This window comes from Rana temporaria, chromosome 5 (genome assembly GCF_905171775.1).
Source record: "Rana temporaria chromosome 5, aRanTem1.1, whole genome shotgun sequence".
Lineage (NCBI taxonomy): Eukaryota > Metazoa > Chordata > Amphibia > Anura > Ranidae > Rana > Rana temporaria.
This window is the reverse complement of record NC_053493.1, coordinates 303,123,929-303,147,689: the sequence shown is the minus strand read 5'-3', so window position 1 is coordinate 303,147,689 and position 23,761 is coordinate 303,123,929. Positions and strand designations below refer to the sequence as shown.

The 23,761-nt window shown below is 42.6% G+C and overlaps 1 protein-coding gene across 1 annotated transcript in view; it reads right to left on the bottom strand.

The window, feature by feature from the left end:
• Window positions 1-1,184: 1,184 nt before the first annotated feature.
• LAMA3 (laminin subunit alpha 3) overlaps window positions 1,185-23,761 on the bottom strand; it is a 237,299-nt gene continuing 214,722 nt past the window's right edge. The window contains exons 68-77 of the mRNA XM_040354074.1: window positions 20,604-20,738; window positions 19,243-19,396; window positions 16,612-16,751; window positions 14,297-14,486; window positions 10,642-10,782; window positions 9,377-9,536; window positions 9,161-9,291; window positions 7,366-7,459; window positions 5,108-5,227; window positions 1,185-1,935 (exon numbers count right to left, since the gene is read on the bottom strand). Of these exons, the coding sequence (XP_040210008.1) occupies window positions 1,799-1,935; window positions 5,108-5,227; window positions 7,366-7,459; window positions 9,161-9,291; window positions 9,377-9,536; window positions 10,642-10,782; window positions 14,297-14,486; window positions 16,612-16,751; window positions 19,243-19,396; window positions 20,604-20,738 (1,402 nt within the window). The 3' untranslated portion in view covers window positions 1,185-1,798. The remainder of the gene's footprint in view (window positions 1,936-5,107; window positions 5,228-7,365; window positions 7,460-9,160; window positions 9,292-9,376; window positions 9,537-10,641; window positions 10,783-14,296; window positions 14,487-16,611; window positions 16,752-19,242; window positions 19,397-20,603; window positions 20,739-23,761) is intronic.

Below are 23,761 nucleotides of genomic sequence, written 5' to 3'. Positions count from 1 at the left end.
AACACTTCAGAGCTGCACCTGCTTGCAAAGACGTGCCGAGTGCACCCCGGTACAAGCAATGTAAGCAGATAAGCATTTATGAATGAGTGGGGGTGGATGGGGAGAGGTGAGATTAATAATTAATGGTTTTACAATTTTCAATATGCAGTATGAGGGGTTTTATGTATTGCCACTGGTCACTAATGCATTAATGACGAGTGTCAGTTAATTAATCCCTTTGTGCTGCATTAGTGGCACCAGTATCAGTGTTCATTAACCCCTTCATGCTGCAGCATAACACTAATGCAGCACAAAAGGGTTAATTAACTGACACTGGTCATTAATGCATTAGTGACCGGTGGTAATACATGAACCCCCTCATGCTGCATATTATAAATACCATTGGTAATTAAAGGGTAAGTTCCCCTTTACAGAAAAATCTGTAAAGTGAACTCACGCAGGATGCCCTCCTCACCCCCCCCCTCCCTGCCCACCCCCCCAGTCCCTGAAGCGTGGCAATTACCCGCTATGGGACATCGGGTTGCCGCCTCACTGGTCTGGGGCTTAGAAATCCCTGCAGCTTAATCTCCAAAAAGTACCTCATCAGCAGGTACGTTTAGGAGCATTCTAATTGGTCGGCACCATCACATGGGTGGCGCCAACCAATCAGAACCAGTGTAGCCAATCCTGTCACCACGGGCAAAGAGGAGAGAAAGCTGTGGGGATTTCAGATCCCCAGACCAGTACAGCGGCGATACGAGCTGTCAGTGCGGGGGATCGCTGGACTCCAGGTTAGCAGGACCGGGGGGCTTAGGGGATCCAGTGCTTCTGTAAGGTGAACTTACACTTTAACCAGCTGTTGACCCTCCGCAGTACATATACTGTGACAGTGCTGCAGTATTGTATTGTAGTGTTTTAAATGTTTTCTGGTTTTGAAAAGACACTGCCTCTTTCCTTATACCCGGGGGGGGGGGGCAGTTTGCCATCTTTACCCTGGGCACCAGATGGCCTTGTCTTGGCAATTTTTTTTTCTAGGGTATAGGTTTTAATTCTCAGTGTATAAGTCCTGCTTTGACCTAAAAGAAAGCGGTATCTTCAAGGTTTCTCCAAAGTACAAATACATAATTATCATGTACAGTGCTCAACCTCACTGAAGCTGTCAGATACTACCCACAGAGCAGCAATGGTCATTGTACATACACCAAGACAGTTGATATACATTTTAATTATAAACTCTGTTATAACAAAACATTTACAATTAGCACATATCATGTTAAAAACTTTATCAATTGGAAATCGTATTAAATCAGTGTTTTCGTTATGGTCTTTTTGTGTTAACATGTAAAACCATATCCATAGTAGGTGATAGAAAATGGTTTTATCTATATTGACGTTTAAGAACAGTGGTGTAAGATTGGACAGCCTCAATAAAGAGCTGGAACCGCAAAGTCTGTATCTTGTCTTAATAAATCCCAGTTTTTGGTAATACAGTAGATAAAAGCTAAACAGTCTCTGTTTTCATTCTGAGTTTATCCCGATAACTGTTCCAAGACCATATAATCTATCACAGCTAAACAGAATGTTTTCCCACAAGGCATCATTATATCTGCAAATAACAGCTCTTCTAATTGAGGTAGTTGCAATTTAGATTGGATTTACATTTTAACAAACTGCAAATAAGGACATCAGAAGTGTTTAGAGTCCATTTTCCATTCTTAGAATAAATCCTTAATATGGGAAGAAGTCTGTGCAGCAGATCTCAATAGACCCATATTGATGAACGTTCCATGGAGAGTGATTCGTGAAATAGACTTATCAGTTACACTGCAGGACATCTGCTTCGGCTGATGGCACCATGGAGTTTTAAGGTTTTAATTTCTTTCTTATTGACTTTCAGGTTCTTCATACAGCCCGCAAAGGATCTCTTGACCGGAAGCCATGGCATTTCCAAGGCATCTGTAAACAGACAAAATGTCTTATAAGCACAATATAAAAAAGACCAGACAAGTACAAAGGTGTTCATGAAGCATGTTGACTCTTAGCAACACGTTAAAGCATTAGGCAGCTGCACTTATTAGGTGTAGAGCACGTAGGTATTTTTAAAGCACGCTTGCCCATTTGAAGAGTCTGAGCAGACAAAGAACCTGTTGTTTCTGAGTTGCTTACAGAATACACATTTGTTTGATTTTAGAAGCATTAGGGCCAATATTTAAAATGTCTGTTTTCCAAGGTACATGTGCAAAATGATGCCCTTTCATACAGGCACTATTCTGATTTTTGGAAAACCGGCAGGTGACAGCAGACACGTTTGCTGACATCCGCCACCCTATAGAGCACAATGGGTGGTCTGATTGGGTCCACCTGAAAAAGGGACCGGTGGACCTAATCGGTCCACTGCTGTGAAAGGGGCCTAAGTCATGAAAACGTGTTTACAGCTTTATATGCATATTATATTTTACTTTATAGACCATTATTTACAATCTTTGGCCCGGATTCAGAAAGATGAGCGCATCTTTCTGCGGACGTATCGTATCTCCGATACGTTACGCCGCTGTAACTTTGGGCGCAAGTTCCGTATGCAGAAAGAACTTGCACCCTTAGTTACGGCGGCATAACATATGTGTGGCGGCGTAAGCCCGCCTAATTCAAATGGGGATGTTTGGGGCGTGTTTTATCTAAATTTGAGATGACCCCGTGTTTTTGACGTTTTTTTTGAACGGCGCATGCGCCGTCCGTAAAATATCCCAGTGTGCATTGCTCCAAATTAGGCCGCGAGGACGTATTGGATTCGACGTGAACGTAAATGACGTACAGCCGTATTCGCGAACGACTTACGCAAACAACGTAAAAAATTCAAAACTCGGCGCGGGAACGACAGCCATACTTAACATTAGCTACGCCTCATATAGCAGGGGTAACTATACGCCAAAGAAAGCCTAACGTAAACAACGTAAAAAAATGCGCCGGCGGGACGTACGTTTCTGAATTGGTGTATCTAGCACATTTGCATATTCCTCGCGTAACTATACGGAAGCGCCACCTAGCGGCCAGCGTGAATATGCAGCCTAAGATACGACGGTGGAAGACACTTACACCAGTCGGATCTTAGAGAAATCTATGCGTAACTGATTCTCTGAATCAGGCGCATAGATACGACGGCCCGCACTCAGAGATACGACGGCGTATCAGGAGAAATGCCGTCGTATCTCCTATCTGAATCTATGTCTTTAAAAATACTGCTGTGTTCATTACAGGTCTGAATGCAGCATATTGAATGCCCATGTAAAGAAAGATTTTAGGGTCAGTTAGGAAAATGCATTTTAATTCCAATTGCTAGCTCTTTGGCAGTTAACCCATTTGATGCCTTTTTTTTATTATTGATGCTTTTTTGTCTTACATTTATTTTGAGGCAATCACTTGTAGCGGACTGTCCCATTCTTTTGCTACAAGGCTTTCTTTTAAGAAAAAACATGGGCCTTTGTTTTAGGGTGGTGATAACTTGGGGGTTTGTATTTATACTGGTTTTTATTTAATGTTGATGTGGCCTTTTCTAAGTTTGGTCTGCTCAAAGTGGGGCATTCATTAGTTACATTCTGTTTTTGAACCTGCCTTTGGTTTTATAGCATATGTCTACATCGTTTTAAAGCTGAACTCCAAGCAATTTTTCTCTTCCCATACAGCGGGGCTGTGCCCCCACTTTGTAGGTTAACTGCTCATTTTGTCGCTCCTGGGGCAAACGGTGCTCAACCGCGGTGGAATGCTCCTTACGTCTTCACGTCCAGAGCAGGTCTATGGGTGTGATGACATCAGAACAGTCCACCGAACAAGCTTGCTAAACCATGAGGGGGCAGGAGCTGCAGGGACCGGTCTTGTATTGGGAGGATTGAAGGACTAGGTAATTATCTTTCCGCTCTTCAATTCCCTAGACAAAACGAGCAGTTAACCCATGCAGTGTGGGCTGTGGGAAAGAAAATTTCCAGAGTTCAGTTTTAAGGAAAAAAACTAAGTGTAAGTGCAAGATCAGTGGGCACCTAAACAACCTCACATTATATCATTCATTTTCACTGAATCCCCCCTATCCTCGTAGATTTAATAAAAGTTTGACATACAGCAGTTAGGCTTATCATCTCTAAATAAAACTGTCCTGCTGTTAGATAGATTTACATTGCTGTATGCTCTGCAATATCTTAATTCTTGTAGTAAAGCTCCAGCCAGTGTTGTGCTGTTTGTAGTAAATTTGGGCCTAGACTCTTTCTATTTAAAATTGTCCTACTGCTGGCCAAATTTATACGGCACAATTAACTGTGGCCCCTTAATTCTTGTATCAAAACACCTACTGTATTATTTTTCTTAAGTACATTTTAGCTCATTTTTGCTGATTAAATTGTTGCATGAAAATACCCTCTACCCATTTTATGTTTTTCCCTATATAGCATATGTGCTTCGAGCAGTGTACAGCTTACCATGTCTTTTGTATACATTAGTTTGCCTGTTAGTCCTAAAAATGGAATTTAACATGATTTATCTCCTTTGTACTTCATTGAGATTTGCCTCTAAGACCGGCTCGCCACATTTTTAAACAAGATTCACAAAACATTTGGTGAATCAAACCAGGACGATTTACCATCACTACTTTTAACATACATACGATGTACCATTGCATTGATTAGGAGGAACATGGGGCCAGATTCACAGAAGAAATACGCCGGAGTATCTACTGATACTCCGGCGTATTTTCAAATTTGCTGCGTCGTATCTTAATTTGTGATTCACAAACAAGATACAACGGCTTTTGGCTAAGATCCGACAGGCTTACGGCTTCGTACGCCTTCCTATCTTATCCATGATTAAGTCACGTGGCAAGTGACGCAACGCATGGGGGAGGAGCCTGCCGTGACGAGACCTTTCGGAGTTCCCAAGTGAGGATCTCAACCATTGTTACTGAGCGGCTATCACAAAGCGGGGATATCGTGAGTGTATCAGAGCGCAGCTTGCATTGTTGTTTGCTTGGTGGTTACAGGATTACACTATTGTGTGTTTCTCTCTCCCCCATTTTTTTCACATCCTGCCGTGATTTATGTGGAGCGGAGGTTGTAGCTGTCCTTCTATTTACAGAAGATTGCATTACCTGGGACTCCCCCAATGTACAATGGAGCCTTAGTACTTGATCGCAGTGCAGAGTTGGAACCAGCGGTCTGCTTGGATTCATTGTCTAGATAGAGATGAACAGCATTTCCCTTCTGACTCACTAAAAAACAAAGACACCATTAATAGTTATGTTACTTCAACTCATAATGGCTCAACGTGCCACTCAGTATAAAAACAAATGTGTAAAATGAATGATAATTCTTTAGCATTTGAAAATACAACAGTGCATGCAATAACATCTTAATGTTCTCAAGCTTTTGAATGCACTTCTGTCTTGGCTGAGGTTCATTCTGCAAAAATAATTAGGCAGATAAATCCAGCACAACAATAACTGCTAGTTACTCTCAGGCATTGGGAGGCTGTTTTAAATATTTCATATTGTGAGCATACACTTGTAATGCTGACGAACAAATCAAAATGATATTATTAGTCAATATTTTATTAAAACCAGAATAACGGGCTACTTGGTGATTAAAGTTACAGTTTAACCTGCTTAAATCCTACTGTTGCTTGTTTCTTTCTCCGATGCATCAACATTCTAATTCATTTTTTAAATAAAACTTTCCTACCTACATACCTTATTTTAGACCCAGCGACATCTGCACTGGTTATCAGTGCTTTGCTATGCAATGCAGGCAGATCATGGCTGTTGGGAGTAACCATTAGGATGCTGTAACATAGCTTCATGAAAACATCACAGCACCTTGTCTTTGTACACTTCTCAAGAGCGCTCACTACTGATGCAGGCAGTACGATTGCTCTTGGCAGGAATTACGCAAATACAGTGAAACCTCGGATTGCGAGTAACGCGGTTAACGAGCGTTTCGCAATACGAGGACTGTTTAAAAAAAATCTTGACTCGGTTTGTCTCTCGCGAAACAAGCAGGATTCAAGATAAAGTGGTGTGCAGTACCGCATTTGGCCTGAGGTTGGGGCGGCGCCGTTCAGAGTCATTCAGAAATGCTTAGAAAAACCTCAGAAATACTCAGTTTACAAGCCTTGCCGAAGTTTTACGAGTTCAGCCGAGCTGTCCTTGGGCCTTTCCGAGTGTTTCCGAGGCTCTCTGGCCACATGTGGTATTGCATGCAATTGAAGTCAATGTGAAACAAAATATTTTAGTTTCCATTGACTTCTATAGGGAAACTCACTTTGATATGCGAGTGCTTTGGATTATGAGCATTCTCCTGGAATGGATTATGCTCGTAATCCAAGGTTCCACTGTATCAAAATACCTAGGTGGATGTCAGTTTGGAGGTTTGAGCGTTACTAACGGGGCTGTTTTGCATGAGAAGCACTTTAGGCAATTCACCACGTAATGCTGAACCTCCATGATTGAAAGAACTGAAATCCAATGAATTAAAGGAACGAGCCAGATACAGTAAGGTAACGAGCTAGTTGATAATGAGAAGATGATGCTAAGAAGCTCACTGTGTCTAGTGAAATCAGAGTAAGCTATTTCAGTACAGGAGCCTGTACAAGACTAAAGCCTCATACACACAATCGGATTTTCCGCAGACAAAGCGTTGGCCATGAACTTGTCTTACATACAAACGGCACACAATTGTCGGCCAACAAACACGAACGTAGTTACGTACTACGTAGTTTTTCAGCTCTTTAGTGCCATCCTTTGGGCACCTTCTGCTAATGTTGTGTTTGGTGAGCATTGCTTCTGAGCATGCGTGTTTGTACTTTTGTCCAAATCTGACAACAAATCGTTGTTCGCGGAAAATATTAAAGCCTGCCATCCAACATTTGTCCGCGGAAAATCCAACAACAATTGTCCGATGGAGCGTACAAACGGTCAGATTTTCCGCCAACAGCCTGTCATCACACAAATGCCGTCGGAAAATCCGACAACAATTGTCCGATGGAGCGTACAAACGATCAAATTTTCCGCCAACAGCCTGTCATCACACAATTCCCGTCGGAAAATCCGATCGTGTGTACGAGGCTTTAGGCTCAGTTAACACTGCCGCGACCTGAAAGTCGCTCGACATGCATTGTGACTTTGCATATTCTAGTGGTATTAGAAACAATGGTGCTACCATCCTGACTGTGCAGTATACCTGAACATAATTCTACCTTTCCATCATGATAGTTATACCCCTTTTTTATGCTGTATATATGTAGTTCAGCTTTGTATTTAGCAATAATCACATGCAGCCGTCTTCTTGGTTTGGTGTGTCTGTGTGTTTATTACTAAATACAAGGACACTGGTAGTTGGACATTGTTCTCACCTGTTATGGTATGCCATTTGCCATCACACAACACTCCTGGAGAAGTAACTGAGGCTTTAAAAGCGCCAGCACCATTATTCACAGACATGGTTATCTGGAAAAAATCAAGTAAAGTTAAGTAAAGAGTTGGACAAATCAATCTTGTTTCTTTAGTAGTAATTGGTTTATTTTTAGATTTACAGTGTCAGAATTCACCAGCCTTTATTGGCTGCAATACGTTGCAGTCCTGAGATGTGCATACAGTTTGACCTGGATATAGAATAGTTGTTGCCCTGATGCAAAAGTCATGCAAAGGGGCTATCCTCGAAGGCAATAAAGAATAATTTTGACATCAAAAGTGCTCTTTATTTTATAACATCCTTTTGATGCAAAGAGGGAAGGAAGGATAGCGCACAAGCAATTTCCTCTCATCTGGTTCCTTTCCAGTCCCTGCTAAACCGGTTGAGATTCAATCTGTCTGTGGCCAACTTAAAGCGGCGGAAAGTCGATTATTTTTTTTTTAAAAGCCAGCAGCTACAAATACTGCTGACTTTTAAAAAATGGGCACTTACCTGTCCAGCGTGCCCGCGATGTCAGCAGCAGAGGCTGAGCAATCGCTCGGTCCTCGGCTGGTTCCGCCGCCATCCTCGGTGAGGGAATCAGGAAGTGAAGCCTTGCGGCTTCACTGCCCGATTCCCTACTGCGCATGCGCGAGGATCGTGGTGCGCCGTCACTGGTTCCCGCTCTCTCCTGGGAACAGTGTTTCCCAGAAGACAGCGGGGGGGGGGGGTGACGTGCAAGGCTGGATTCCCCGCGGGAGTCAGAACCCGGAAGTGGTGCAAATACCTGTCTCAGACAGGTATCTGCACCCCCCTCCCACTGGAAGGTGCCAAATGTGACACCGGAGGTGGGGAGGGATCCAAAAAGCGGAGGTTCACTTTTTGTGTGAACCTTCGCTTTAAAGCAATATTAAAGCCTTTTTTTTATAAATAACATTCATGTTATACTTTTAATTCTATGTGCAATGGTTTAGCACAAAACATCCCCAATCCTCCTATCCTTGGGTCCTATGCTGGCGCCCCTGGCCCCTCCCTCCTGCCAGGTGCCCCCACAGCAAGTAGCTTGCTCGGAGGTAACCAAGCAGGCACGCTCACGAGCTGTGGCTCTGTGTGACCATTCACACACGGAGCCGTGGCTCAGCTCTGTCCCCTTTGTCACCTGATTAGCTCACTGGCTGTGATTGACAGCAGCGGGAGCCAATGGTTCTCGTTGTTGCCAACAGCCAATCAGGAGTGCAAGTCCCCAGAGAGGCAAGGCTCTCCTGGACATCAATGAGTCGAGAAGGGGGCTAAGGTAAGTATTAGGGGGGGGGGGGGGCTGCTGCATTCAGAAGGTTTTTTTACCTTCATGCATAGAATGCATGAAGGTAAAAAACCTTGTGCCTTTGCAACCACTTTGAGGCCCCATACACACGAGGGGACATGCCCGATGAAAACGGTCCGCGGACCGTTTTCTTTGGACATATCCGCTCGGATATTTCTGTCTGATGGTTGTACACAGCATCAAACAGAAATCAGGGCGGACAGGATACGCCGTCGCCGCGACGATGACGCGGAAACTGGTCCGCCGGACCAGTATCAGCGGACATGTTCGGTCGTGTGTACGAGGCTTAAGTCCTATGACATATTTCAGGATCTGCTGTACTGTTCAAGGACCTTTAGTTGTCTTCACGCCATTGTTTTCAAGGAGACAAATGTTCATTTATGGCCTGTTTGAAGAAGCACTAGTAATTAGATAATCACAATAAACATCTTACCTTCCCACTCTCCATGTAAAGGCTCAGTCTGTTGTCTGTCTTGTCCCCTAGATGTAATAATACATTGGATAGGTCTTGTGGTCGGATTTCAAAACTAATTTCGAAGTCAAGTCCTGGGACGAAAGTAGTATCTATAAAAATAAAAGAAGATTAGGTTAACCTGGACATCTTATCTAGTGCAAATGGATGATATTGTTTATTGGCAATTTTACCCACCTGCAACGATGTATCCCGCCTCTTGAGCAAAATACATTCCTGGTTCAAAAGAGCCTTCATAACATGGGATGACACCGACTGTGTGGGATGGTTTGTCTAAGGGCACCTCATTTATCTTTGCATTTTTCAGACAACCAGTAAAGCTTTTCTTTGGCATACCCTGAAATATATAAGCTTTATTAGTACTGCAATTTTAATAGCTGTCCTATCCCTTCAGTGCCCATGCTTCGAGCTGCGGGGCCATAATACTTCCAGGAACTATTAACTGGTCCCTCTTATTAGGCACATACTGTAGCTAATGCACTAGAATTGTTAAGCTCTTTTAAAGGTCAGCCAACTCACAGGTGATTTCTCAGTAAGGCCACTTTCACACGGGTTGTCCGATCAGGTCCACCTGCCAGTTTTTCAGGCGGACCCGACTGGACCCTCCATTCACCCCTATGGAGCGGCAGATGTCAGCAGTGACATGTCCGCTGACATTTGCTGCTATCTGATCCATTCCTGTCTGCAAAATCCAGATGGATGGTGGTCCTATTTTCTGGTGGATCGGATGGGTTTGGATGAAATTGGACAGGTTGTCCATTTTCACCTGTTTTCCCCCATAGAGGAGAGCAGGACTGGGTCTGTCTCTGCTCTGCACAGTCAATTGAGTTGAGAGTTATCTTAATATAGCGCGGTCTTACCCCAAAGGGTCCCGACGCGCTTAGAAGAGTACCTGGGGAAGAGAGACCCAGAGACTAGGAGCTGCAAAGAGGGTAAAATCAAAAAGGGTACGCGAGTTGAGTTGAGAGGTATGGAGACAGACTTGTCATCCGCCTGCTCAGCAGGGATCAGCGGAGCAACCCCCCCACTGAGTAAAGCGGATTCCGCAAAACGGAGTTGCCCGTGTACAGGCACAGTCTGGGGAGCTTCTTACATAATTTGAATAATTGATAAGATTGCCTGGCTCTTTTTGTCAATTTTGGAGTCTGACTACAAAATTGGTATTTAACATACAATTAATTCAAAATTCATATTCTTAGTAACTGCCGTATCAGAAATTCAAGCTCAGAAATCTATGGTCCGGAATGTCATAACAAAACAGAGAGCAGATTAAACTTTTCAGCATCTACCAGAAAGCTGAGATATCAGTTTTTGATACACTGGCATTTTCATGCCACGGACATACAGAAATGTATGTAGTGAGGGTTCATACTGACTGCGCTATAACTCATACTTTAATAGTATCTTCCTATGTAGGGCTAATGTATAAGATTAATTATTACCTGTACTTTAAGAGATGGAACGCCACCAAGATAAAGTTGTGTCATAGCTTCCAGGCTGAACTGTTTTTTCATACTTCCTTTTCGAGCCTTTAACCCATCAATGACAAGTCGGCCATTGAGCCCATCCCAGCTAAACACAACCTTTAAACACGAAAGTGAAGTTGGATGAGATTTAATAATATATTACAATATAATAATCAGCATTAGGAAATACATATACTGAAAAAAGATTCACATGAAATTAGATGAGAATTTTTTTTTGAGTTTTGTTGAGTTGAGTTAAAGTGTTACTAAACCCAGGACCCTGCATTCACTATATCTGGTCTCCCACAGTACACATAATATGGAAATGCAATTATTTTAGTAAATATAAGCTGCTAAATACCTTTTCTCATCAGCAGTATATTGCAGTCTTGTGACTTCTATCAGTGTCTGGTTAAATCTTGTAGGAGGAGTTTTCACTTCACTCTAACTGTCCTATGAGGCTGCAGTACCCCTGACCGTCTGTCTGGACAGTGCTGATTGGCCCTGCACTGATATGCACCCTCTCAAGAGAAAGAAAAATTCTCTAGCAATACACACCAAACTGAGCATGTGCAGAGTGACTCTAAAGACTGTCTTATCAGGCGTTGGATTGGGGACAGTAAAAGAAGGGGAGAACCAGAAAAGACAGGATCAAACAACCTTTTTACACAGTGCAGAGGTTTCACAGTGAGTTCAACAAACATGCTTTAATGCATATACAGGCTGATTTTAAGCCTCGTACACACGATCAGTCCATCCGATGAGAACGGTCTGAAGGACCGTTGTCATAGGTTAACCGATGAAGCTGACTGATGGTCCGTCATGCCCACACACCATAGGTTAAATAACCGATCGTGTCAGAACGCGGTGACGTAAAACACAACGACGTGCTGAAAAAAATTAAGTTCAATGCTTCCAAGCATGCGTCGACTTGCTTCTGAGCATGCGTGGATTTTTAACCGATGGTTGTGCCAACTAACGATCGGTTTTGACCTATCGGTTAGGAATCCATCGGTTAAATTTAAAGCAAGTTGGCTTTTTTTTAACCGATGGTTAAATAACCTATGGGGCCCACACACAATCGGTTTTGACCGATGAAAACGGTCCACCAGACTGTTGTACTATGGTTAACCTATCGTGTGTAGGAGACCTAACTGTTGTGGGTTTAGTAACACTTAAGTAAACCTTAGCATTTAATATGGTATTATTATATAATAATCAGTATGGAGGAATGTTAAAAACATTAATGACCAAAGAATGATGCCATATATACTGTATAAGGGGGCACCATATGTATAATTGCTCCAAGCACTTAAAGGGGTGGTTCCCCTAAAAATAAACTTTTGACATTGCATTTGCTACATTAATTACAATTAGAATCGGCTGGTTTTATTTAAAAAATACCCCCGTACGTAGCGTTTGCTATATTCGTTCCCACCGCCACTTCCGGGTACGATGCTGGCGGTGGGCGTTCCTAATTGATGGACAGGCATCCGACCGACGCATCCATCGCGTCACGAGATCCCGAAAGAAGCCGAACGTCGGTGCGGCTCTATACGGCGCATGCGCACCGACGTTCGGCTTCTTTCGGCATCTCGTGACGCGATGGATGCGTCGGTCGGATGCCTGTCCATCAATTAGGAACGCCCACCGCCAGCATCGTACCCGTAAGTGGCGGTGGGAACGAATATAGCAAACGCTACGTACGGAGGTATTTTTTAAATAAAACCAGCCGATTCTAATTGTAATTAATGTAGCAAATGCAATGTCAAAAGTTTATTTTTAGGGGAACCACCCCTTTAATGAGATATCACATGATTGCACAAAAAGGATGGCGGTATTCTCACATAAAAGCATTCCTTCCACAGTCACTATATTTCAATAGAGATATTGCGATTATTCTTTCATTGTCTTTAGATACAGTATTTCAACATTCTCAATAAGAAAAAAATTGTAAAAGAAAAAAAAGTAAAGCTTTTGAGTCAGCAAAAGCTGCAGAGTGGCAGATTACCTAATCAGCTCTTAATACAGCATCTAAAGAGGATAACCAATGGATAAGCTCTTATTGTTGTAGAAAGACAGAGGATTTCACAGCATCTTAACTCCTCTTGTAAAGAACCTAAGTTCACACCTAATGCGACTCTGAAATTGTGCTACTTTACTTGAAGTAGCACAATTTCAAAGCCGCAGGTCAGTGCGGTTTCAGGTGCGACTTGCCTGACATCTGTGCGACTTCATGCACAGATGTCTATGCAAGTCACACTTAAAATCGCATAAAAATAGTGCAGGAACCTTTTTTTTCAAATAAGTGCAGCACTGCAAAGTCAGAGTCGCACTGATTTTACCAGTGGGTACAGACGGGTAACAGACATGTAACAAAAATGGTGAAAGGTTTGGGGGATAAAACATATCGAGAGCGACTTCAGGAGCTTATTATCTACAGTCTGGAGGAAAGACAGGAAAGCACAGACATGATTAAAACCGTTAACTATATCAAGGACGTGAATAAGGTTAAAGAAGGCAGTTTTTTCAATATGAAACCAAAATCTACATACAGTATATGACCTCAAACTAACTGGAGGGAAGTTCAAAACAAATCTTAGAAAGTATTATTTTACTGAAAGGGTAGTTGATACTTGGAATAAACTTTCAACAGAGGTGAGACAGTCAGTAAACAGTAAATGGCATAAAAAATGCTTGGGACAAACATAGATCTATAGGCAGACAACAAAGTTAAAGGGGTTGTAAAGGTTCATGTTTTTTCACCTTAATGCATCCTACTGACGATTACCACCCCCCAGATCCAGTTTTACTTACTTGTGCCCTGGAAAGTCCCGCGTCACGATTGCGCTCGATTGTTGCCTGGGCTTCTTGGCTCTTCATTGGATAGATTGATAGAAGCGTAGCCATTGGCTTGCGTTGCTGTCAATCAGATCCAATGACGCAGACTCCGAGGGCGGGGCCGACTCCTGCAATTTGCGGCTATCGACCCCGAATGAAGGACTCAGGAGCGCCCGCAAGGTAACCGCCTTGGGACAGCGCTTCACAGAAGGGTTTATCTGAGGCAGGGAGGTCCCGAGACAGCCGCCGAGGGACCACAGAACAGCAGGATTGGGGCCACTCTGTGCAAAACGAGCTGCACAATGGAGGTAAGTATGACATGTTTGTTATTATTATAAAATAAAAATCAAACCTTTAATACCATTTTAACGAAAAGGGCAGACACGATAGACTAATCAGTTGTTTTCGGCCATCACTTTTTTATGTTAGTTCCATTGCTGACAATAGGGTGCGACTTGTCATGTAATTTGGAACTGTCATATCGCATGACAAGTTGCACCAGCGTGAACGGGGGCTGAGACCTATTTCCCAGTATCCATAGGCCTTACAGGACCAAAATCTGATTATTTTTTAAGTAATTTGTACCTGTCTGGCCAGATTTTCCTAGCTAATGGTGCTTAAGGGGATGTCTGTAAAAGGTCTTGTACTGGTGAACATCAAGAGCTGTTCCGATCATATTGTCACAAGCAATAAGGGTGTTTCTATTGTAACTGGAACTTTTCTTCAAACATCAGAGTTACTTGTCATAATACATGCTTTATTAATAAAAACGATATTGGTAAATACTTACTGTATGCCACTTTCCATCATTGTATTTATCTTGGCTTCTTATTTTTATCTTGTTGTCTTTAGTTCCCAAGGAAAACACAAAGTGCCCCTTGGATATATGAAGAGCCAAGTAACTGGATGCCTGTTTGTCAGTCATTAAGAGTATCAAGCCAGATGATTTGACAGTGCGTACCTCCAATGAGAAATGTGACCTGCAGAGCATGAGAAAGCAGAATTGTCATATCATCATTTTAATAAAACATCCTATGCTCTAATCTACAATCAAAGTTCCCATCTGCTGATGTGCATAACGATCAGTGACATGTGACGGCTACAGAAAGGACACATGTGGTTTTGATGTGCGTGTTGTGATTGACAGCCTGACTTCACCTTCTCTATGATGTGCAAGAAGCAAGATGGGGGAACCCAATGGAGGAATAACTGGGTCACAGAAGACACAATGAATCTTAGTGCTTGTTCACAGATTTACAAAGGTTGAATGGTTCACATTTTACAGTGGCTTCTGTAAACCAATAAAAATAAGTAATTCTAACATATAACCACCCTAATCTTACCAGGAGTCTTGAAATTTCACTTCTGGTACATGTTAATATTATGTTATGGGAATTCTGTTAGATGCTTCAAAGGAAGCCACTCATAAAGTTAAGCCTCGTACACACGACCGAGAAACTCGACGGGCGAAACACATCGTTTTGCTCGTCGAGTTCCTTGTTAGGCTGTCGAGGATCTCGGCGAGCCAAATTTCTCCATTCCGTCGAGGAAAAAGAAGACATGCTCTCTTTTTGGCTCGACGAGATCCTCGACAGTTTCCTCGTCGAAAAGTGTACACACGACCGGTTTTCTCGGCAAAAAAAAAAACCAGCAAGTTTCTTGTTGGTTTTTGCCGAGAAACTCGTTGTGTGTACGAGGCCTAATGCCGCGTACACACCATCACTTTATGTGATGAAAAAAAATGACGTTTTTAAAAACGTCACTTTAATTGACTGTGTGTGGGGGAAAACGTCATTTTATGTCTTGTAAAAAACGACCAAAAAAAATTGAAGCATGCTTCAATTTTATGTGTCGTTTTTCAAAAGTGCACTTTTTACTTCACAGAAATTGACCGTGTGTAGCAAAAAACGTCGTTTTCTAAGACGTTTTTTCATCCACGCATGCCCAGAAGCTACTTATGAAGCAAGCTTCAATGGTAAAACGTGGTGGAACGTAACCTCACTTTGCAAGATCATTGTGAGAAAACGATGGTGTGTAGGCAACTTCGTCTTTGAAAATTGAAGTTTCAAAAACGTCATTTTTTACTTCACAGAAAGTGTCGTTTTTTTTCATCACATAAAGTGATGGTGTGTACGCGGCATAATACTCTGTGGTTTCTGCATTCCAGAATTCTATCACAAACCTCATTTGGTTTGTTTTGTGTTGGTTTATTGAGCTTTTGGCCGCAGCTTTCCCTTCATAAACACTTTGGAGTTGATTTACTTAAACTGAAGAGTGAAAAATCTGGTGCAGCTCCAGGTTTTTTTTGTCAAAGCTTAATTGAACAAGTTAGAAGCTGATTGGCTACCATGCAGAGCTGCACCAGATTTTTCACTCTCCAGTTTTAGTAAATCAACTCCATTGAGTTCCCTGAGCCTTCAATCTGTCTGTGGACCTCTGTAATATATGTATTCTGCTTTAAATGACAAGGTACCTATTATCATCTTGTTCTTATGCCGCATACACACGATGAGGCCTCGTACACATGACCAAGTTTCTCGGCAAAAACCAGCAAGAAACTTGCTGGAATTATTTTTTTGCCGAGGAAACCGGTCATCTGTACATTTTTTTTCGACGAGGAAACTGTCGAAGATCCCGTCGAGCCAAAAAGAGAGCATGTCTTCTTTTTCCTCGATGGGAATGGAGAAACTTGCCTTGTCGAGTTCCTCGACAGCCTAACAAGGAACTCGACGAGGAAAACGATGTGTTTCGCCTGTTGAGTTCCTCGGTCGTGTTTACGAGGCTTCAGGCTTTTGCCTGGCCAAATCACATCGTAATTCTGACGGAATTCCATCGGAAAAATATAGAACATGTTCTAGATCTAAACTCTGATGGAATTCATCGTAATTTCCGTTGAAAAAACTCTGATGGGGCTACATACGATCGGAAAATCAGATGGAAAAAGTCCATCTGACTTTTTCCATCGGAAATACCAATCGTGTGTACGGGGCATAAGAGTAAAAAAAAAAATCTGCCAAAGACACCTTTGTGCTCTCAAGAAAGTCATTTTGCAGGTTATATTCACAAGACAACAGCTAGATCGATCTCATCATGTAATAGACTTACCTCTCTTTGAAAACCTGCTTGTTTAGATCATAAGCCAAGTGGCCATCTGGAGAATCACCAAACATAAAGGATCCCAGAGAAGATGTCAAGTTTGCATAAATAGGACAGCTCTTCTGAATGCTCTTTCGGTTCGGGTCATACTGTTTCAGGAGACAAACAGGTCACTTTATTATAAATGTTTTCTTAGGAGCATATTTATAAAGCAGTGCATCTGACATTCACCACATTTGAATCAAGCAGATCTATTTAGTGCACAATCAGTGATTGATTTACTACCAGTGAATATTTGCTGAATTGCACACTCACTGCTTTATATTTACAAATATACCCTTTGGTATACCGGTCATACATGAACAGTAGTGTAATAGATGACATTTCAACAGGCTGAAAGCCTTGCATTGGCTGATTATTTTTAATTTTTTCAAGGTGTTCATTCTTTTTTTTTATGCAAATTGTGTAAACAAAAATAGTGTTTTTTTTTTTTTTTATATTATTTGCGCATAACTGAGTATTTAAAGTAAACATATCTTTGCCATATTTATTAAACTGAACACGCCACTCATTTTCTGCAACTTCAATGTGTTCTTTTTTATTATTTTGTTAGGTAACTCATTAGTAAAACCTTATCCTTTCAAGTACTGCATAGGTTTCCCCCTACTCAATATCCAAATGGGTCCTAATGGATTTCATGTGGCAGAAGGTTTTTTACCTTTATGCATTCTCTTTGAATGAAGGTAAATAAAATCTTCTGCAAGCATTTCCCCCAACGAAGACCCCCCCCCCCTTATACCTACCTGTGCCCGATCTACATCCAGCGATGTGCATGAGAGCTGAGACTCTCTCGTCTCTCTCTATTCATTGGCTGAGACACAGGAGTGGGAGCCATTGGCTCCTGTTGCTTTCAATCACAACCAGTGAGGAGAGAGCAGGGGTCAGGTCTGAGCCACACGATGTGTGTCTTTCAGATACACAGAGCCAGCTCAGGAGTGAGCATGCACAAGTGCCCTCATAGCAAGCGTCTTTCTGTAGGGGGCACTTGGCGTGGGGGAGACGCCCAGAGCACTGGTGGGGGGACCCGAGAACAGAAGGATAGGGTCTGCTCTGTGCAAAATCATTGCACAGAGCAGGAAAGTATAACCTGTTGATTACATTTTATTTTAAATTGTGCCTTTTCAAACACTTAAACCGTTTTAGGCTTAAAGCTGTAGTAAAGTTGAAAATTAAAAAAAATGTAACTTTTCCCCTGCAGGACAATGTTATAATGTGTTAGCATGCACCGCATACCAGGGCTGTTTTAATGAGAGGGCACACCTGGGCACTGCCCAGGGGCCCCAGCTGCATGGGGGCCCCTGCACTTTCCCCAAAGTAGCTGGTCCTTGAGCCCACGCTGTCATGAAATTGGGGGCCCCGCGATGGCACTGAGAGTGATGAATACACAGGGGAGGCAAGCTGGCAGCGGTGCCCCATGCTGTGCAGAACGATATCTATTATTTCACAGCCAGCAGGGAGGGGCAGGGGTGAACCGCCAGGGATGCCCTGACCCCACCCCATGCAGCTTGAATGCTCGGGACTCAAGGCTGCGGGGTAGGAGCTGGAGTGGGAGCTCTGAGAGCCCACCTGCGGAAGTTGCATTGTGGATGGTGTCATGGTGAGCCCAGCTGTCCAGCACTGTTTGCACCGAAAGGCTTGGAATGCCCGGAAGGATTATCCATCTCTATTGTAGGGGCCCCAGAGCATTACTTTGCCCAGGGGCCCATGATGCTACTAAGGCAGCCCTGACGCATACTAGCACATTATGTGAAACTTACCTTAAAACAAAGCCCTGCAGCAGCTAACAGGGCTTCCATCTTCACCCGGCCGCTTTCCTTCTGGGTTTGCAGGCTCCGGTCCTTTAAATGGCCGAGTCGCAATGCAAACGGCAGTCACAGAGCTCTGAAGGAATGGCACGGGTATGCTGTTCCTTCAAAGCGCATGCAGCAGGGACATCACCTGTGGCTACACAAGTAAATATCCCCTCCAGGGGTGCCAAACTCAATTTCATCATGGGCCACATCAGCATTATGATTGCCCTCAAAAGGGCCTTTGTATCTGTAAGATCAGATGTCCCCTCCCCTTACATTAGATGTCAACAGCCACCCAACCATCAGAAGTTGAGTCCCCTACTCTCCTTTACATCACAGTGTACCCCCCATTTCCTTATGCTGCTTCTTGGAAGAAGCTGGGTGCATTGCTTGAAAGCAGAAAGTAAGGGTCTGGAGGAGGACTAGAGGAGGGCTGGAGCTCTCCTGCAGCTGCAGGAGAGGTGTGAGGGCCACATAAAATGGCCTGGAGGGCCGGATTCGACCCGAGGGCCTTGTGTTTGACACCTGTGCCCTAAGCGGTGCACATTTAGGAGATATTTAAAGTACCTACAGGTATGCCTTACGATAGGCCTACCTGTAGGTAGAGCATAAAATATAGACTTTACTACCACTTTAAATGGGTTTCACTGGGGGGATGCAACATTTTCTTTAAGAACTATATATATTACTATAAATTAACCTCACTGTACACTTTTTGTAAGAGATGCTCAAAATATTTACACTATATTATTAAAAGTAATAAAAGTATAGGCAGAAGATTTTGCATTACCATGCCAAAGTCATTAAGGCTGAGGCTTAAAGGCTGCTTCATTGCTTTCAGTATGAGAGGCAATGGGGCCTCGTCTTGCTTGCATGTTCCTAGTGACACTTTACTTTTCTCTGTGTTCGCAGCAAGGTCCTGAATAGCTGGATTTCGCTGTGCTCTAGAAATATATAAAAGAACAAATAACTATTAATTTAGAACTTGAATACTGAAAATTGAAAAAATACTAGTACAGTTAAAGTGGGGCGGTTTTGGATCCGGGATGGTCATGGCGCGTTTTTTTTTGGCTGGGCGGTGGGGGGTAAGCTCAATTGCTGGTTGCTGCCTGGCTTACCATTGCCCATCAATTTTGAACACTAAACTCACCTACCTGACACACTGACCATTACACTGACTACCTGTCCTCACCTACCTGACATACATACACTCACCTCACCTACCTGACATACATACACTCACCTCACCTCCCTGACATACATACATATACCTGATATACATACACCTACCTGACATACATACACAGATACATACACCTACCTGGCATACACTGACATACTTACACCTACCTGACATACACTGACATACTTACACCTACCTGACACACACTGACATACATACACCTACCTGACATACATACACTGACTACCTGACATACATACTGTACATAGATGCCACTGAATTGCCAAGAAGTACAGTGGTCCAGCTGTAGTTTAAACCATAACACAACTTTTAAATAGCATCTGCCCTGCAATTGGGTTGATTTACTAAATGCAAAGAGGCTGTTTACATAGCAAAGTGAATTTTAACTTTGCAAGGGAAATTTCCCCTAGTTTAGTGACTTCCGTGTCCAATTACGTGCAAGCAAAACAAAAAGTATTTTTGCACATGATTGGGTATCAGAATCAGAATACTTATAATTATTGTGGCACAGCCACATTCAACAAAGACAACACACGATCACAACAATAATTAACAGAACAAGACACAATGACACAACAAAATAACCAATAACAGCTATTCTATACAAAGTACATTTTTACCACATTTACTAAGCTCTGCAACGTGAAAGTTCCCTTGTAAAGTTAAAATTCAGTTTGCAGAGTGAATATGCTCTACTCTTTAGAAAAAAGAACTCCAATGCATTAGCAATATTCATATTTAGTTATTCTTGTTTAGTATAATTTTGGTGAAAGAGTAGCCATTTTTACAGTTTGTTTTCAATAGACAATCAATCAGAATTACAGGCTACAGGTATTTGGCTTAAAGTGCCCCTTGCAACCCCAAGTCTGACATGGTTATTGGGATGCAGTACCCTGTCCAAAGTGTTATACATATAACAGCATATTGTTTAACGTGCTATGCATTACCTGGTTATGAAAACATTAGTGACACAGCCTTTAAATCCACTTCCTCCTAGGTAGACGTCAGTGGGTGATAAATTTGGGGAGCTGGTGGAATCCGTGTTTTCTGTCACATCCTTGTCATCAACTAAAAGTTTCATCCTAATAAAAGAATAAAGATTGTCATTTTTTTTAGCTTGTTTAAAACATAATTGTTATATTTATTTTCAGGATTCACCCAATAATCATATTTTGAAGCATTTTGTCTGCTTGTTAATTATACAGTCATATTGTAGGGGTTGTTTGTATCTGTTTGTGTTCATTTACATGCAAGACCTTTTTCACCACAAATCTTGCTGTATTTATCACACACGCAAAGACAAAGACCACTACACTATGCTTAAGCAGGCCATAGATGACTCAAATTTATATATTCCTCCAAAATCACTTGAGTAATCCATCAGTACAGAAAGGCCTCGTACACACAACCGTTTTCCTCGATCGAATCCATCAAGAAACTTGGTGGCAGAGCTTTTTTGCCGAGGAAACCGGTCGTGTGTACGTTTTTCATCGAGGGAAACTGTCGAGGAACTCGACGAGGAAAAAAGAGAACAAGTTCTCTTTTTCCTCGACCGGAGTCTCAATTTCCTTGTCGTGTTGGTTTTCGACGAGAAACGCGAGCGTGTGTATGCTAAGAAACCCGCACATGCTCAGAATAAAGTATGAGACGGGAGCGCACCTTCGGTAAAAGTAGCATTTGTAATGGAGATAACACATTTGTCACGCTGTAACAGTCTGAAAAGTGCAAATCGTCTCTCACCAAACTTTTACTTAACACGCAGTAACATGAGATTAGCAAAAGCAGCCCCAATGGTGGCGCCAGTGGAATCGAACTTCCCCTGCCGTTGTATGTGTTGTACGTCACCGCGTTTGAGAACGAGGAGATTTTGTCTTGACCGTGTGTACACAAAGCAAGCTTGTCGAGTTCCTCGACCTACCTAACAAGAAACTCATCGAGGAAAACGATGTGTCTTTTCCGACTAGTTCCTCGGTCATGTGTACAAGGCCTCAGTGTTGATGGTGGAATGTCTCCTACAGTGCTATTATGTTCTCCCCCTGCACGGAGCATTCCTGGCCAGCAGAACACAATGATTACTGCTAGCGGCTATAGCCACAGGCAGTAATCAAATGTAAAAAATCCAACAGGCTGGTTGTACCCAAGTCGATGGATGGATCAACTTGGGCACAATCAGCCTGCCTATACATGGATCAAAATTAGGACAGTTCCTGCTAAATTGACCAAATTTTCATCAATGTATGGCTTGCTTAAAGAGGAGGTCCACACAAAAAGTGAACCTCTGCTTTTTTGGAACCCTCCCCCCCTCCGGTGTCACATTTGGCACCTTTCAGGGGGGAGGGGGGTGCAGATACCTGTATAATACACGTATTTGCACCCCCTCCCGCTGTCTTCTGGGAAACACACTGGTCCCAGGAGACAGCGGGGACCAGTGAGGATGGGCCGCGTCACTCGCGCATGCGCAGTAGGGAACCGGGCAGTGAAGCAGCAAGGCTTCACTTCCTGATTCCCCCACCGAGGATGGCAGCGGGTGCAGCCGAGAGACGAGCAATTGCTCGGCCTCGGCTGCCGATATCGCGGGCGTGCTGGACATGTAAGTGTCCATTTTTTATAAAGCCAGCAGCTGCAGTATTTGTAGCTGCTGGCTTTAAACAAATATAATTCAGGTGGACCTCCGCTTTAACATCCCTGGCAGAATCTGAATCAATTTTGTAGTTTAGACTCGTATCCCATTGACCTCAAACTTCCAAGTTATTTAGATACAACAGCTCTCTTACAAGGTTAATACAGTGGCAGAACAGCGCCAATCTTTAAGGTGGTGCTAAGGGTAGAATCTAGAAAAAAATCTCTCTTCTTGTAAAATAATCATATGTGCACATGTGGAGGGGGGAACTCTGTGTATTGTGGGAAGCTCTTATAAGAGCTTTGAATGTACAACAAACATACTGTATATTCTCAAATACTTCAGCTGTAAATTTGATGTTGGGGATTGTTTTCACAATTTTATAACAACTTTTCAGAAAGTCACAAAGTTAGTATTTTAATGCAGATGCTATAACAAAAGAAAATCCTCAAAAGCATTTTCTATAAAGACAAAGACAAAGTTAAGGAATTTTTTTTCTTTATTCTACCTAAATCTAGGGATTTAGAACTACTCCAAGGCAAAAATACAAGATCAAATTCAATGAGTAAAAATATATTAATCCTTTACTAATTATAATTTGAAAAAAATTGCTTTTAAATGTAACACCATGTGCAGTGCCATACAAATAGTATTTTCTGGCTTAGCAGCTCAATATTTGAAATAAAGCAGAGTTTTTTTTTAGAAACTACAAAGGTGTTAATTAATCTCCAGGGACCGAGAAGAAATATTTCAGATAGTATTTAACAACGTGTATTTAATCTCCTGCTGTTTCTGCTAAAACCCAACTGATTTGTCATGGCACTTTCTATAAACGGTACTATCTGTTTTTGTGCTAGCAGCACTCAAAAGTTAACTTATACTGTACTGAGATTAATATATGGGCTACATTTGCCGACCCCTTCCAAAAGTGTTAGTTGCCTGACCCAAAGCAAATATGAAGATCAGGAGTGCTGACGTCACTTGAGGCATCATTGTAGTTGCTGGGTCAGTATAAGGCCTCGTACACACGACCGTTTTCCTCGACAGAATCCATCAAGAAACTTGGTGGCAGAGCTTTTTTGCCGAGGAAAACGGTCGTGTGTATGTTTTTCATCGAGGAAACTGTCGAAGAACTCGACGAGAAAAAAAGAGAACAAGTTCTCTTTTCCCTCGACGGGAGTCTCAATTTCCTCGTCGTGTTTCTCGTGGGGCTGGTTTTCAACGAGAAACACATTAGTGTGTATGCTAAGAAACCTGCGCATGCTCAGAATAAAGTATGAGACGGGAGCGCACCTTCGGTAAAAGTAGCGTTTGTAATGGAGATAGCACATTCGTCACGCTGTGAGGCCCCGTACACACGACCGAGTTTCTCGGCAGAATTCAGCCAGAAACTCGATCGGAGCTGGATTCTGCCGAGAAACTCGGTCGTGTGTACACTTTTCAGCGAGGAAGCCGACGACGAACTCGTCAGGCCAAATAGAGAAC